We start from the raw sequence: 13356 nt of genomic DNA on the forward strand, positions 1-13356 counted from the left end.
TACATGGCTTTTAGAATGAAGACTCCCAGTTCTCTCACTGTGATACTTATCTTTCGCCTCTCCAAAAAAGTGTCTTGTAACAGAGTTTTCTGAGCTGATCACCTCTGTGTCCTTCCCTCTCCAATGTTGTAATCCTAGGTGATTTAGTTCACATTGATTCAACAAAATGCTCCTCTGCTACTGACTTCCTGAACGTGTTTGACTGGTACAGCATGTCAATGTCCCCACACACAATCGTGGTTATGTTGGGGTTCGTTCCTTGTTCCTTGTCAATTATTGGCTCATTGGTGAAATTAGCATTCAGACAATATCTTTAATTAAATCAATCAATTAAATCAATCATCTTTATTAATGCAATTACAGACAGAAGTTGACAACAGGAACATAGCACACATGTTTCCGAGTAAGTTCTGGAAAATAGTCAAGGGTCCAAGTTATTTTAATAATCCTAAAGCCCAGCCTTAGTGATGTCAATGCCTACATCATTACCTTCTACTCATGAGACCAATCCCATCCATACACACAAATACAAACAATAGTTTCAGTGTTATCTAAAGGCTCAGCAGTAAATGTCCACTCCCCAAGTTGATTTATAGTGGAATGTCTGACTAGTCTCCTTTCTCTTTCACTCCCCTGCAGGGTTCTTTCGTCACAGACACCCTGTATTGACTGCCATAATTCACACATCCCTCAGACCATTTCTTTATAAGAAGAAGAGACTAGAAAAGAATCGTGGAACAATATTAAACCTTTAATTAATATATAACAATATATATATATATATATATATATATATATATATATATATATATATATTGTTCATCTGTAGTCTAGGACCCTATAAATTCAAAGAGGGAGGGGTCTTATAACTCTCCTCCTTCTATTAATACATCATAAGCATAATCAATTATTATAATACATAAACATTTGGTACAGCCCCTACCATGGCCCCAAGGTGAACCCAACAGTTATACAACTAAACCTCATCACTGGAGAAGTCCTAGATTTACATGAGCTACAAATCACTAAAAGAAGACCGCTCCGCCATTAAAGACTATGACCGAGGAAATCCCAGGACCTTGTTTTCTACCATCAGTCGCCTCCTCCACCCTACAGACGCCCTCCCAGAACAACTACCGAACAATGCAACCGATTTGCTAAGTTCTTCAAGGCTAAAATCAACGCAATTTAACAAAACATTGTATTCTCCAACCCCACGCTGGCTCATAACCCACGGCTTCACTTGCACCTCAGTGCTTACAAGCTTTATCAGGCTCTCCCATCTGGCTTTACACTCATGTCCAGTACTGAGACAGCCCTGGTGAAGGTTGTAAATGAAATGCTCAATGCTGCAGATACAGGATCCTCCACCATCTTGATTATTCTGGACCTCGGTGCTTTTGACACAATAGATCACACCATTCTACTGCAGTGCATCAGAGAGCACACTGCCATTTGTGGGACTGCACTTAACTGGTTCACCTCCTACCTCTCTAACCGCAAGCAGTACATCACCCTAGGTGAGGAAAAATCAGAGTCCACCTTAACCTGCAGTGTCCCACAAGGGGTCGGTGTTGGGACCTGTCCTCTTCCTGCTTTACTTGCTCCCACTTATCCAGATCTTCAGACAGCACAGTGTCTAATTCCACTGCTATGCAGACGACACACAGGTGTACGTTGAAACAAAGCCTGACACAACATCTGCTCTGTCAACATTGTCCAACTGTCTGGAAGAAGTAAAATATTGGATGCAGAACAGCTTCCTCCAACTCAGCAGCAGCACGACAGAGGCTGATAGGCACCCCCCAGCAGACCACCAACTCCTGCAGCATCCGCCTGTCATGGATGGCTGTAGGGCAGCCCCCAAAGTGACTCTTCTTATCAGCACTTATTAAAAAGGTGTTGTTTTCTGCTCAGGAATTCAGCCTTCTCTGTATTGTCTCTCCAACCCCCAATCTGTCGCACCTCTGAGAAGCAGAAGCTATGTTGTCTTTTGATTGGAGGTTAACTTTACAGTAATGCTATTGGTCAACAAATCAGACGTTTGTATCCAAACAACTCAGATGTTATAAAGGGTCTTAGATTCATTGTCTCTTTCTCTTCTGTTCCTGACCTGCGCTGGTGAGATACCTACACTCTCTCCCTCTCCCATGAGCTATGGGCCATGGTGCAAGCCATGGTTTCTCTCTTCCTCTCTCTGATCAAGCTTACAAAAATGCCATGAAAGGCTTGTCAATGCTTTGTAACTTAAGCTTCATGCTTTGTATGTGAATCCATACATTTTATAAAGTAATTAAATGCACTTGTTAGAATTCCCTCCTCAGACATGTCTTTGCCTTTTACTGTAACAACTATAGTCTCTTGCATATTGCTAAATCATACCTCATTTAATAGACTTTGTTAACATTAATTGCATAGTCTTATTACGAGTCGCATGTGAGGTGTATATAATATGCATATATGATAATTATTACCCCACTACATGGACACATCATTCCCCTCTCCTCAGCCATCACTAATTTGGGTATGAAATTTGACCCCACACTCTATTTCAATGCCCACAGTAGTCACGTCTTTAAAACGTCATTCTTTCACTTGAAGAACATCACCCACCTAAATCTCTCACCACATCTGACGCAGAAAGGCTAAGCCATGCATTCATTTTCTCCAGAATTATGGGAACACAGTACTTGGGGGGCCTGCCTTCAAATTCAATTCATAAACTACAGCTCATCCAAAACAGTGCCTCTTGGATTCTGACACAAACTAAAAAGTCTACTCACATCACCCCTATCCTTGCTGTTCTCCATTGGCTACCTGTTCCTCAAACAATTGACTATAAAATGATCCTCCTTGTCTACAAAGCCCTAAATGGCGTCAGCCCCGCCTACCTGTCAGACCTACTCTCCCCCTATGAACCTCCACGCACCCTCCGTTCAAGCCATGCAAAACTGCTCGGCCAAGTTTGTTGTGTCTTAAATCGGCTTTTAAAACTATGGGAAAACTTAAATAGCTGTCTACCAATGATCAACAACCAACTTGACAGAGCTCGAAGAATTGAAAAAATAATAAGGTGCAAATATTGGGGCTGCAGGTAGCCTAGTGGTTAGAGCGTTGGGCCAGTAACTGAAAGGTTGCAAGATCAAATCCCCGACCTGACAAGGTAAAAAACAATCTGTCGTTCTGCCCCTGAACAAAGCAGTTAACCCACTGTTCCTAGGATGTCATTATAAATAGGAATTTGTTCTTAACTGACTTGCCTAGTTAAATAAGTGTAAAAAATAAAAACAATATTGTACAATCCAGATCTCTCTTAGAGACTTACCTAGAAAGACATAAAGCTGTAATTGCTGTCAAAGTTGATTCTAACATTCGGACATCTAACATTTACTTTTCCCACATTTTGTTAGCCTTATTCTAAAATGGATTCAAGCACAGGTGCATCCTGTTTCTTTCCATTTTTTTAAATTTCACCTTTATATAACCAGGTAGGCCAGTTGAGAACAAGTTCTCATTTACAACTACAACCTGGCCAAGATAAAGCAAAGCAGTGCGACAAAAACAACAGAGTTACACATGGGATAAACAGACGTACAGTCTATAAGGCAATAGAAAAATCTATATACAGTGTGTGAAAATGTAGTAAGATTGAGGTAAGGTGATAAATAGGCCATAGTGGCGAAATAATTACAATTTAGCGTTAACACTGGAGTGATAGATGTGCAGATGATGATGTGCAAGTAGAGATACTGGGGTGCAAAAGAGCAACAACAAAAAATTATATATGGGGATGAGGTAGTTGGGTGGGCTATTTACAGATGGGCTGTGTACAGGTGTAGTGAAAGGTAATCTGCTCTGACAGCTGATGCTTATAGTTAGTGAGGGAGATATAAGTCTCCAGCTTCAGTGACTTTCACAATTCGTTACAGTCATTGGCAGCAGAGAACTGGAAGGAAAGGCGTGCTACGGGTGGGTGTTGCTATGGTGACCGGTGAGCTGAGATAAGGTGGGGCTTTACCTAGCTGTTACGAATCCCTTTTGGCCCGACAGTCCAGGGGGGATGGTAATGAGACCCGTAACATAACTCATGCAAATTATTATTGTGACAAAGTTAAAGTGTGAACGAATTAACCACGACAACAGAAATCTACCGTCAAACTCCAGGTTTATTTATAAACACACGGTAATGGGGGGAGGGAGCAGGAAAAGGGGCTGAGCTGGACCCAAGGAAAGAAACAATAAACATACAAAAACACCCCTAAGCTAGACTAGCCTACTTTAACAACAGCTAACTAACTAACCAAAAATACAGTGGGTGGTCCGCCCAGTTCTAACTAGTGTATTTAACAAAGTTCACCTACGGGTAGTGTATGCCCATGGGCGACTTGTCTTGGTTTCCCCCTTTTCCCACCAGCAACAAACAAACACCATAACCAAAAACAATACTCACAGGTGATGACAAAGTGCTATGGAGGTGCTCAAACAAAAGAGAGGTTAAGGCACAAAGCGAGAGTGAAACACAGAGACCTACAGACATGGCATTTACAGAGAGAATTGAGCTCTAGAGCAAACACATGATGGGGTTTTTAAACCATGGGGAAGGAACTGTGATAGGGTAGGAAATAGGAGGAGGTGTGATTGATTGGTGTGATTGATTGTTGACTGATTGGGGAGTGATGATTTTCACCTGTGAGGGGAGAAGGAGAGAAAAGAACACAGGATACACACACACAGGATACCTGTATCCGTAACACTAGCAAAGACTTATAGATAACCTGGAGCCAGTGAGTTTGGCGACGGATATGTAGCGAGGGCCAGCCAACGAGAGCATACAGGTCGCAGTGGTGGGTAGTATATGGGGCCTTAGTGACAAAACGGATGGCACTGTGATAGACTACATCCAATTTGCTGAGTAGAGTGTTGGAGGCTATTTTGTAAATGACATCGCCGAAGTCAGGATCGGTAGGATAGTCCGTTTTAGAGGGTATGTGTGGCAGCATGAGTGAAGGAGGCTTTGTTGCGAAATAGGAAGCAGATTCTAGACACCATTTCGGATTGGAGATGCTTAATGTGAGTCTGGAAGGACTCACATTAACCAGTGTCTAACCAGACACCTAGATAATTGTACTTGTCCATATTTTCTAAGTCAGAACTGTCCAGAGAGTAGTAATGCTAGTCGGGCGGGCGGGTGTGCGGGCAGTGATCGGTTGAAGAGCATGCATTTAGTTTTACTAGCATTTAAGAACATTTGGAGGCCATGGAAAGAGTGTTGTATGGCATTGAAGCTAGTTTGGAGGTTTGTATTTTTCCATTGACCATTCTTGAGATGATTCTGCAACTTGATTGGAGTCCACCTGTGGTAAGTTCAATTAATTGGGCATGATTTGGAAAGGCACATGCCTATATAAGGTCCAAAAGTTGATTGTGCATGTCAGAGCAGTAACCAAGCTATGAGAGGATTGTGTCGGGGCACAGATCTGGGAAAGGATACCATTTATGCAGCATTGAAGGTCCCCAAGAACACAGTGTCCTCCATCATTCTTAAATTGAATAAGTTAGGAACCACCAACATTCTTCCTAGAGCTGGCTGCCTGGCCAAATTGAGCAATCAGGGGAGAAGGTCCTTGGTCAGGGAGGTGACAAAGAACCCGATGGTTATTCTGACAGAGCTCCAGAGTTCCTCCGTGGAGATGGGAGAACCATCCAAAAGGACAACCATCTCTGCAGCACTCCACCAATCAGGCCTTTACGGTAGAGTGGCCAGACGGAAGTCACTCCTCAGTAAAATGCACATGACAGCCCGCTTGGAGTTTGCCAAAAGACACCTAAAGGACTCTCAGACCATGAGATGCAAGATTCTCTGGTCTGATGAAACCACGATTGAACTCTTTGACCTGAATGTCATGCGTGATGTCGGGAGGAAATGTGCCATCATCCCTACGGTTAAGCATGGTGGTGGCAGCATCATGTTCTGGGGATGTTTTTCAGAAGCAGGGACCGGAGACTAGTCAAGATCGTGTGAAAGATGAACGGAGCAAAGTACATCGAGAGCCTTGACGAAAACCTGCTCCAGAGCGCTCAGGACCTCAGACTGGGGCGAATATTCACCTTCCAACAGGACAACAACCCTAAGCACACAGCCAAGTCAACGCAGGACTGGCTTCGGGACAAGTCTCTGAATGTCCTTGAGTGGCCCGGCCAGAGCCCCGACTTGAAACTGATTGAACATTTCTGGAGAGACCTAAAAATAGTTGTGCTGCAACACTCCCCATCCAACTTCACAGAGCTTAAGTGGAACGGCAGAGAAGAATGGGGGAAATTCCCAAATACAGGTGTGCCAAGCTTGTAGCGTCATACCCAAGAAGACTCAAGGCTGTAATCGCTGCCGAAGGTGCTTCAACAAAGTTCTGAGTAAAAGGTCTGAATACTTATGTAAATGTCATAATATTATTATTTTTTGTATACATTTGCAACAATTTCATTATGTGGTATTGTGTGTTGATTGACGAGGGAAAAATATGATTTAATACATTTTAGAATAAGGCTGTTGTCATGATCCCTACGGAACTTTCATCACGCACACCTGTCCCCTATTCCCACTGATTAGTATTTGTATATATGTGCCCTTTATTTTCCATTGGGCTGTCCATTATTGTTACTATGTTTGTTGGTGCGTGTGAGTACCTGTGTTTTGGCTTTTGTGCCATTGTGGATTGCGCGTCGGTATTGTGTGCAGATGGGTGCGAAAAGCAATCAATTTCACCAATTTTGAATTCAGGTTGTAACAAATCAAAATGTTGAATAAGTCAAGGGGTATGAATAGTTTCTGAAGGCACTGTATTTGCTTGGTTTATTTCTCTCAAGAAGACTTGAAGAAATGTTCCCCTATACTGCTTGTGAGTAGCGAAGTTATAGAACTGCCAAAAAGGATGGATTAAAAAAAAAGAATTCAAAGCACTGATCCAGTAGGCAGAATGGTTGTCTTTCTGCACTAATGCACTTGCTTATTGGTTATTTGAAAACATTTGACTCAACTTACCTGTAATAAGCATAATAGTTATTGGAGAAAGGGGAGACAGTACATTTATGAAATTTCATATACAGTACTTACAACATTTATCGGACTTGGTCCCGATGTCGATGTTGGGCATCCCAAAATACTTGTCAAAAAGATGGGGCCATCCATTGTTATCTCCTAGGAAACAAAATATAAACACATTATTTTACTGGCCAGAAATAGTACATCCTTATGTCCATCTTCCACAGAGCAAACATAAACATTCTATCATACTTTATTAATAATTTAGATACATGCCAAGGTGTCAATTAATACCTTCTACAACACAGCAGGAACAATCTATTTTTTTTGCCTGACATCAGCTTGACATCCATTAACCAGCCAGTAGGCCTCAAGTTTTGACATGGCAGATTCTTACTCAAGAAGTCTAGGGCTTAGACTAGGTGCCAATCGGTTTCTGCTCTCTTGCCAACTCCTTATGGAATTATCATGTTTGGCTTGACAATAACAGCAATGGAGTTGGCAGGAGCACTACAAGATATGGGACCAGGCTTTCTAGGGCTCATTCATTGAACCATGAAAAGATAAATAGATTGCCTATTTTTGGTAGATCAATCTGGAATTAAGTTTGGGTTTGCCAATATACACTGAAAAAAAATAGAAACGCAACATGTAAAGTGTAGGTCCCTTGTTTCATGAGCTGAAATAAAAAATCCCAGACATTTTCCATAAGCACAAAAAGCTTATTTCTCAAAAATGTTGTGCACAAATGTGCTTTCATTCCTGTCAGTGAGCATTTCTCCTTTGCCAAGATAATCCATCCACCTGACAGGTGTGGCATACCAAGAAGATGATTAAACAGCATGATCATTACACAGGTGAACCTTGTGCTGGGGACAAAAAGCCCCTCTAAAATGAGCAGTTTTGCCACACAACACAATGCCACAGATGTCTCAAGTTTTGAGGGAGTGTGGAATTGGCATGCAGACTGTAGAAATGTCCTCCAGAGCGGTTGCCAGAGAACTGAATGTTAATTTCTCTACCATAAGCCACTTCCAATGTCATTTTAGACAATTTGGCAGTATGTCCACCTGGCCTCAAGCCGCAGTTTGCTGATGTCAACATAGTAAACAGAGTGCCCCATGGTGGCGGTGGGGTTATGGTATGGGCATGCATAAACTACACACAACGAGCAGAATTGGATTTTATCGGTGGCAATTTGAATGCACAGAGAATCCATGACGAGAACCTAAGGCACATTGTCGTGCCATTCATCCACCGCCATCACCTCAAGTTTCAGCATGATAATGCACGACCCCATGTCGCAAGGATATGTACACAATTCCTGGAAGCTGAAAATGTTCCCATTCTCCCATGGTCTGCATACTCACCTTACATGTCACCTATTGAGCATGTTTGGGATGCTCTGGATCAACGTGTACGACAGTGCATTCCAGTTCCCGCCAAAATATCCATCAACTTTGCACAGCCATTGAAGAGGAGTGGGACAAAATTCCACAGGCCACAATCAACAGCATGATCAACTCTATGTGAAGAAGATGTGTCGAAGCTGCATGAGGCAAATGGTGGTCACATTGGTTTTCTGATCCACGCCTCTACCTTTTCTTTTTATGGTATCTGTGACCAACAGATGCATATCTGTATTCACAGTCATGTGAAACCCATAGATTAGGGCCTAATTTATTTATTTCCATTGACTGATTTCCTTATATGAACTGTAACTCTGTAAAATCTTAGAAATTGTTGCATTTCTATCTTTGTTTAGTATAAATACTACAAGCTTTTAGGACAAACCATCTCAATAGATTCATATTTGTAAAACATTTTTTTTACTTCCTTAGACACAAAAAGAAGTTATTATGTTAACAAGGAATAAATTGTCCTTTCTAACAGCTCCCCTATTACTAGTGCAAATGGTTATGCGGTTTTTGCTGCCCTTCAACCTACTGCAGCATCATCAGTCACGACTGTCGCATATTTCAAAAGTATAGCATGGATGTGGTATCGTAATTTGAGCCAGTTTGCTACAGCAGGAAAATAATCCTTCAAGAACAGGAAATGTGAATTATTATGTGCATTATAATTAATGGATATTTTTGTAGGGGTTGATACATTTTCAGTATATTAAGTCTGACATTTCAAAGTAAAACATTTCCAACAGGGTGATCAAATTAAGATTCTACTTCTGTACAAGTTAGGGCCTTTTAACACCATATAGTGCAAACACACATACTCACAGCCCCAGGCACATACCCAAACATACATACACCAAAACATACAGTATACACACACACACATGTTTGTTTTACTATCCCTGCGCGGACCTGATTTATTCCTATTCAAACCCCTAACTCCAGTTGTAACCCTTAACCTAACCTCTAAGCCTTAAAATAGCCTTGTGCTGACCTGCGAAATGTACCCGCTTGTCCAAATGTTCCTTGTTTTATCATCCTTGTGAGGACTTCTGGTTTAAGACCAAACACACACGCACAGACACTCATCTCCACAGTCACTTTCAACTTGTTCTTGTCCCAGTCTGTAATCCCCACTAGAGTTCTCATTTTCAGCCCCAACACAATTCTGTGAATTGAGTCGCGCAGGGCGGGACTCGGGCTTGCCGTGCTATGTGAATAAAACATGAACTATGTGTCTGCGCACCTTTTAGCCTACTACGGCTCTCTCTCTGCTTGATTTTACTTAAAGGCATGAATGACTCGTGTTGCATCATGACATGAATGAATGAGTGTTTGATTATATTAAAGAAGGCAAAGTTACGTTATAGATAAAACTGGACACACACTCACAGTTTGATGATGGATAGATTGTATTAGGCAACTAGAGTCCAGATCAAAATAATACAATTGATTTAGGCTACATTATTGCAAGCTAAATGTTTCTGGTCAGTGATAGATGAGCACACAAATAAATGAGCTACCACCTCCATTTGCCCAGCCAGAGATCAATTAACCAAATATACAGACCGATGAAACAAAATCACATTGATTCAGACATGTCACAGGCTTTTGGTCAGGAGTAGGACAGGCTACTATGTGAGTGAAGAGCAACATTCAGTTGTTAAGCTACATAACATGCTAACAAAATGTTCTGATTGGCTAATATATGAGTAAACTATATATTTTTTTATTTAACTCAGCAAGTCAGTTAAGAACAAATTCTTATTTACAATGACAGCCTACCCCGGCCAAACCCGGACGATGCTGGGCCAATTGTGCGCCGCCCTATGGGACTCCCAATCAAGGCTGGATGTGATGCAGCCTGGATTTGAACCAGGGACTGCAGTGACACCTCTTGCACTGAGATGTAGCACCTTAGACTGCTGTGCCACTAGGGAATAAAGATGATCATGAGCACTCACTTTAATTTAGCCATACTGTTTCCAAATATCCAAACGGAAATTCAGTGAAAACTGTAATCGGACATCGATTGTCTCAAAGCTGTGCGATGGCGCTGTCCCAATCTAATGGTGCTGAAATGATCATCTCGGTGACCACACACCACTATTGGTTTAAATTGGCATAATAGTTTGATATGACTTTGGGGACTCTATTTTCGTCTGGCGTTAAGGCGACGCTAGTGTCAAACGCACGTTAGTTTGCAATTCTGTCACGTAAAAACTGTCGCACTGGCAATTTCCAGCCCTAATGCCATGTTCGGCAATTTACCTGTGTAAAATCAGCAAGCTCACGCTCTGATGGGAAGGCTGGAAATATTTTAAGCGTGTACTTAAAAACATGATCCAAAGTGCTAATGTCAGGCAGTGCTAGTAGGGATATTTAGGACCAACCAATAGCTGGTTTTAGCGGTAAAGATTATGGCATGAATTTAGACGGCGGAAACGCAGCCTGTCCAGCCGTGTTGCACACTGGACATATTCACATGAAACGAGATGGGATGTGGTGCCTGTATACTTAGTAATAAGAAACATAAAACATTCATGTTTTTTCCGCCATTTTCGTTTTATTTGATTAAAACCAAGCATAGCCTCCCCTTCTCCGTTAGGGTCACCACTTTATTTAAAAAATATGAAATGTCAGAATAATAGTATAATGATTTATTTCCGCTTTTATTTATTTCATCACATTCCTAGTGGGTCAGAAGTTTACATACACTCAATTAGTATTAAGTATTGCCTTTAAATTGTTTAACTTGGGTCAAATGTTTCGGGTGGCCATCATTAAGCTTCCCACTATAAGTTGGTTGAATTTTGGCCCATTCCTCCATGACAGAGCTAAGTGTAACTGAGTCAGGTTTGTAGGCCTCCTTGCTCACACACACTTTTTCAGTTCTGCCCACAAATGTTCTATAGGATTGAGGTTAGGGCTTTGTGATGGCCAATCCAATACCTCGACTTTGTTGTCCTGAAGCCATTTTTCCACAACTTTGGAAGTATGCTTGGGGTCGTTGTCCATTTGGAAGTCCCAAGCGTTAACTTCCTGACTGATGTCTTGAGATGTTGCTTCAATATATCCACATAATTTTCCATCCTCATGATGCCATCTATTTTGTAAAGTGCACCAGTCCCTCCTGCAGCAAAGCACCCCAACAACATGATGCTGCCACCCCCATGATGCTGTCACCCCACTGTACACCTATGTAGTTATTCCATTAAAAAATGTCATTAAAATAACAAAAAACAGCCGTTGACAGCTACATAATTCATTTTCAACATTAACAATGTCTGCACTGTATTTCTGATCAATTTTATGTTATTGCAAGTGAATGACCCCAAACTTTTCAAACCTAGTTTATATATTAAGAGCATAACAAATGGCCCCAAGAAGAGTTTGCGGGCAATTCTCTTTGTCATTTCAAAGTTTTATCTGCATTCTATTTTGGGTGAAATATGAATGTGACTCATATCTTGGATGCACAGATACACACGTTGTTTTTTTTCCTTACTTGTCAGGACATTTGGGTGAATTGTTAGGGCATTGGGGTCCTGATAAGGTAGGAAAACAATCACACACACACACACACACACACACACACACACACACACACACACACACACACACACACACACACACACACACACACACACACACACACACACACACACACACACACACACACACTTCCTTTGCTCAGACTAGGCTATTACAATGCTCATAGGAGCTGTTTATGAGTAAAATACAGTACATTAACTACAGGCAGACACTGAGGAACCCAACCAGACCCAAAATGAATTGGTTTGGGTCCTCTTTCATTTCGTCAAAACAGTAGTTGGCTACATCTGGCCCACATAAAATGGGCCAACAACACATTTTGTTCTCCTGACATTCTCCTGTATGGTGCCGGGCAAAACTATCGAACATATTAGCATGCAGATCATGTGTTTCTTGAAATAATCAATTGACAAGGTAATGATATGAACTTTTGCCGTAATGCTTTAATGGCAGGCAAAGGCCACCATTCAATAACTGTTTTATAGTACTGTTTGATTTATTCCTGTAAAAATCCACTTTTTTATGCTCTTCTCTTTAGAAAAGCGAGATTATCCCGGTTGCTTTGATGTTGTCTAGAGTAGTGTCAAGTTGGGTTCATTTGCATATAATAAAATCCACTCCAAAAATTGATTTTCAGACTTTCCAATTCTCCACAAATGTGTGACCAAAGTATCTATTATCAAGTAAATATCTGTAGTTGCTACCCACAGGTTATGAATCATTTGACTGATGGGAGTAGTATGTTTACTTATATTTCACATTGCATACTGTAGTTGTTAACGCTTAAGCACTCAGACCGAGTTATTAGTAACAGAGGTCATGGAAATTCATTACTCAAAAGGTTTGCACCTGATTGACAAGTCAATGGAATTGGTATGCTAAACAATGGATTGATGCAGATAGTCGTGATATTCTGCCAGGTAGGCATAGACTACTTTGTAGTTAACATTTTAATTGAGAATGTTTTTGGAAAAGTGTTTCCATCTATCAGAAGTTGTTATTAGCATCATCGCTACGGATTACACAAATTGGTAGGCAAATGCGCTTACACAGACAGGGGCATTCCTGTGCCATTGCTTCTTCAGAAAGTTGAGGGAAAATACAAATCACTGATCCATTTCGTTCATGTCATGTTTATCTTGGGCACATTTATAAATGTTCCAATAAATGTTCAATACATTTAGTTGATTTCCTACAAAGTTCCAAAATATTTTTTTATATTGTTGAATTCTGTTTGAATGTCTGGATTCCGTGATTCCGTCTGTTGCTCTCCGTATCGCAGATTTTATAGGGCCCTACAAACAGTGACTGTATTATTGTGTCCTATTAAGTTCGCAGAGAGAGCGAGAG

General features: G+C 41.2%; 1 protein-coding gene across 3 annotated transcripts in view; it reads right to left on the minus strand.

Moving 5' to 3' along the window:
- LOC112256337 (relaxin receptor 1-like) overlaps nucleotides 1-13356 on the minus strand; it is a 132332-nt gene that overhangs the window by 50285 nt on the left and 68691 nt on the right. For all 3 annotated transcript variants that reach the window (XR_006083905.1, XM_024429515.2, XM_024429516.2), the window contains exon 3: nucleotides 7112-7195. Coding sequence is in view for 2 of the 3 variants with exons in the window: in XM_024429515.2 (XP_024285283.2) it covers nucleotides 7112-7195 (84 nt within the window). In the remaining variant the exon portion in view is untranslated. The remainder of the gene's footprint in view (nucleotides 1-7111; nucleotides 7196-13356) is intronic.

Source organism: Oncorhynchus tshawytscha, linkage group LG08 (genome assembly GCF_018296145.1).
Source record: "Oncorhynchus tshawytscha isolate Ot180627B linkage group LG08, Otsh_v2.0, whole genome shotgun sequence".
NCBI classification, from domain to species: domain Eukaryota; kingdom Metazoa; phylum Chordata; class Actinopteri; order Salmoniformes; family Salmonidae; genus Oncorhynchus; species Oncorhynchus tshawytscha.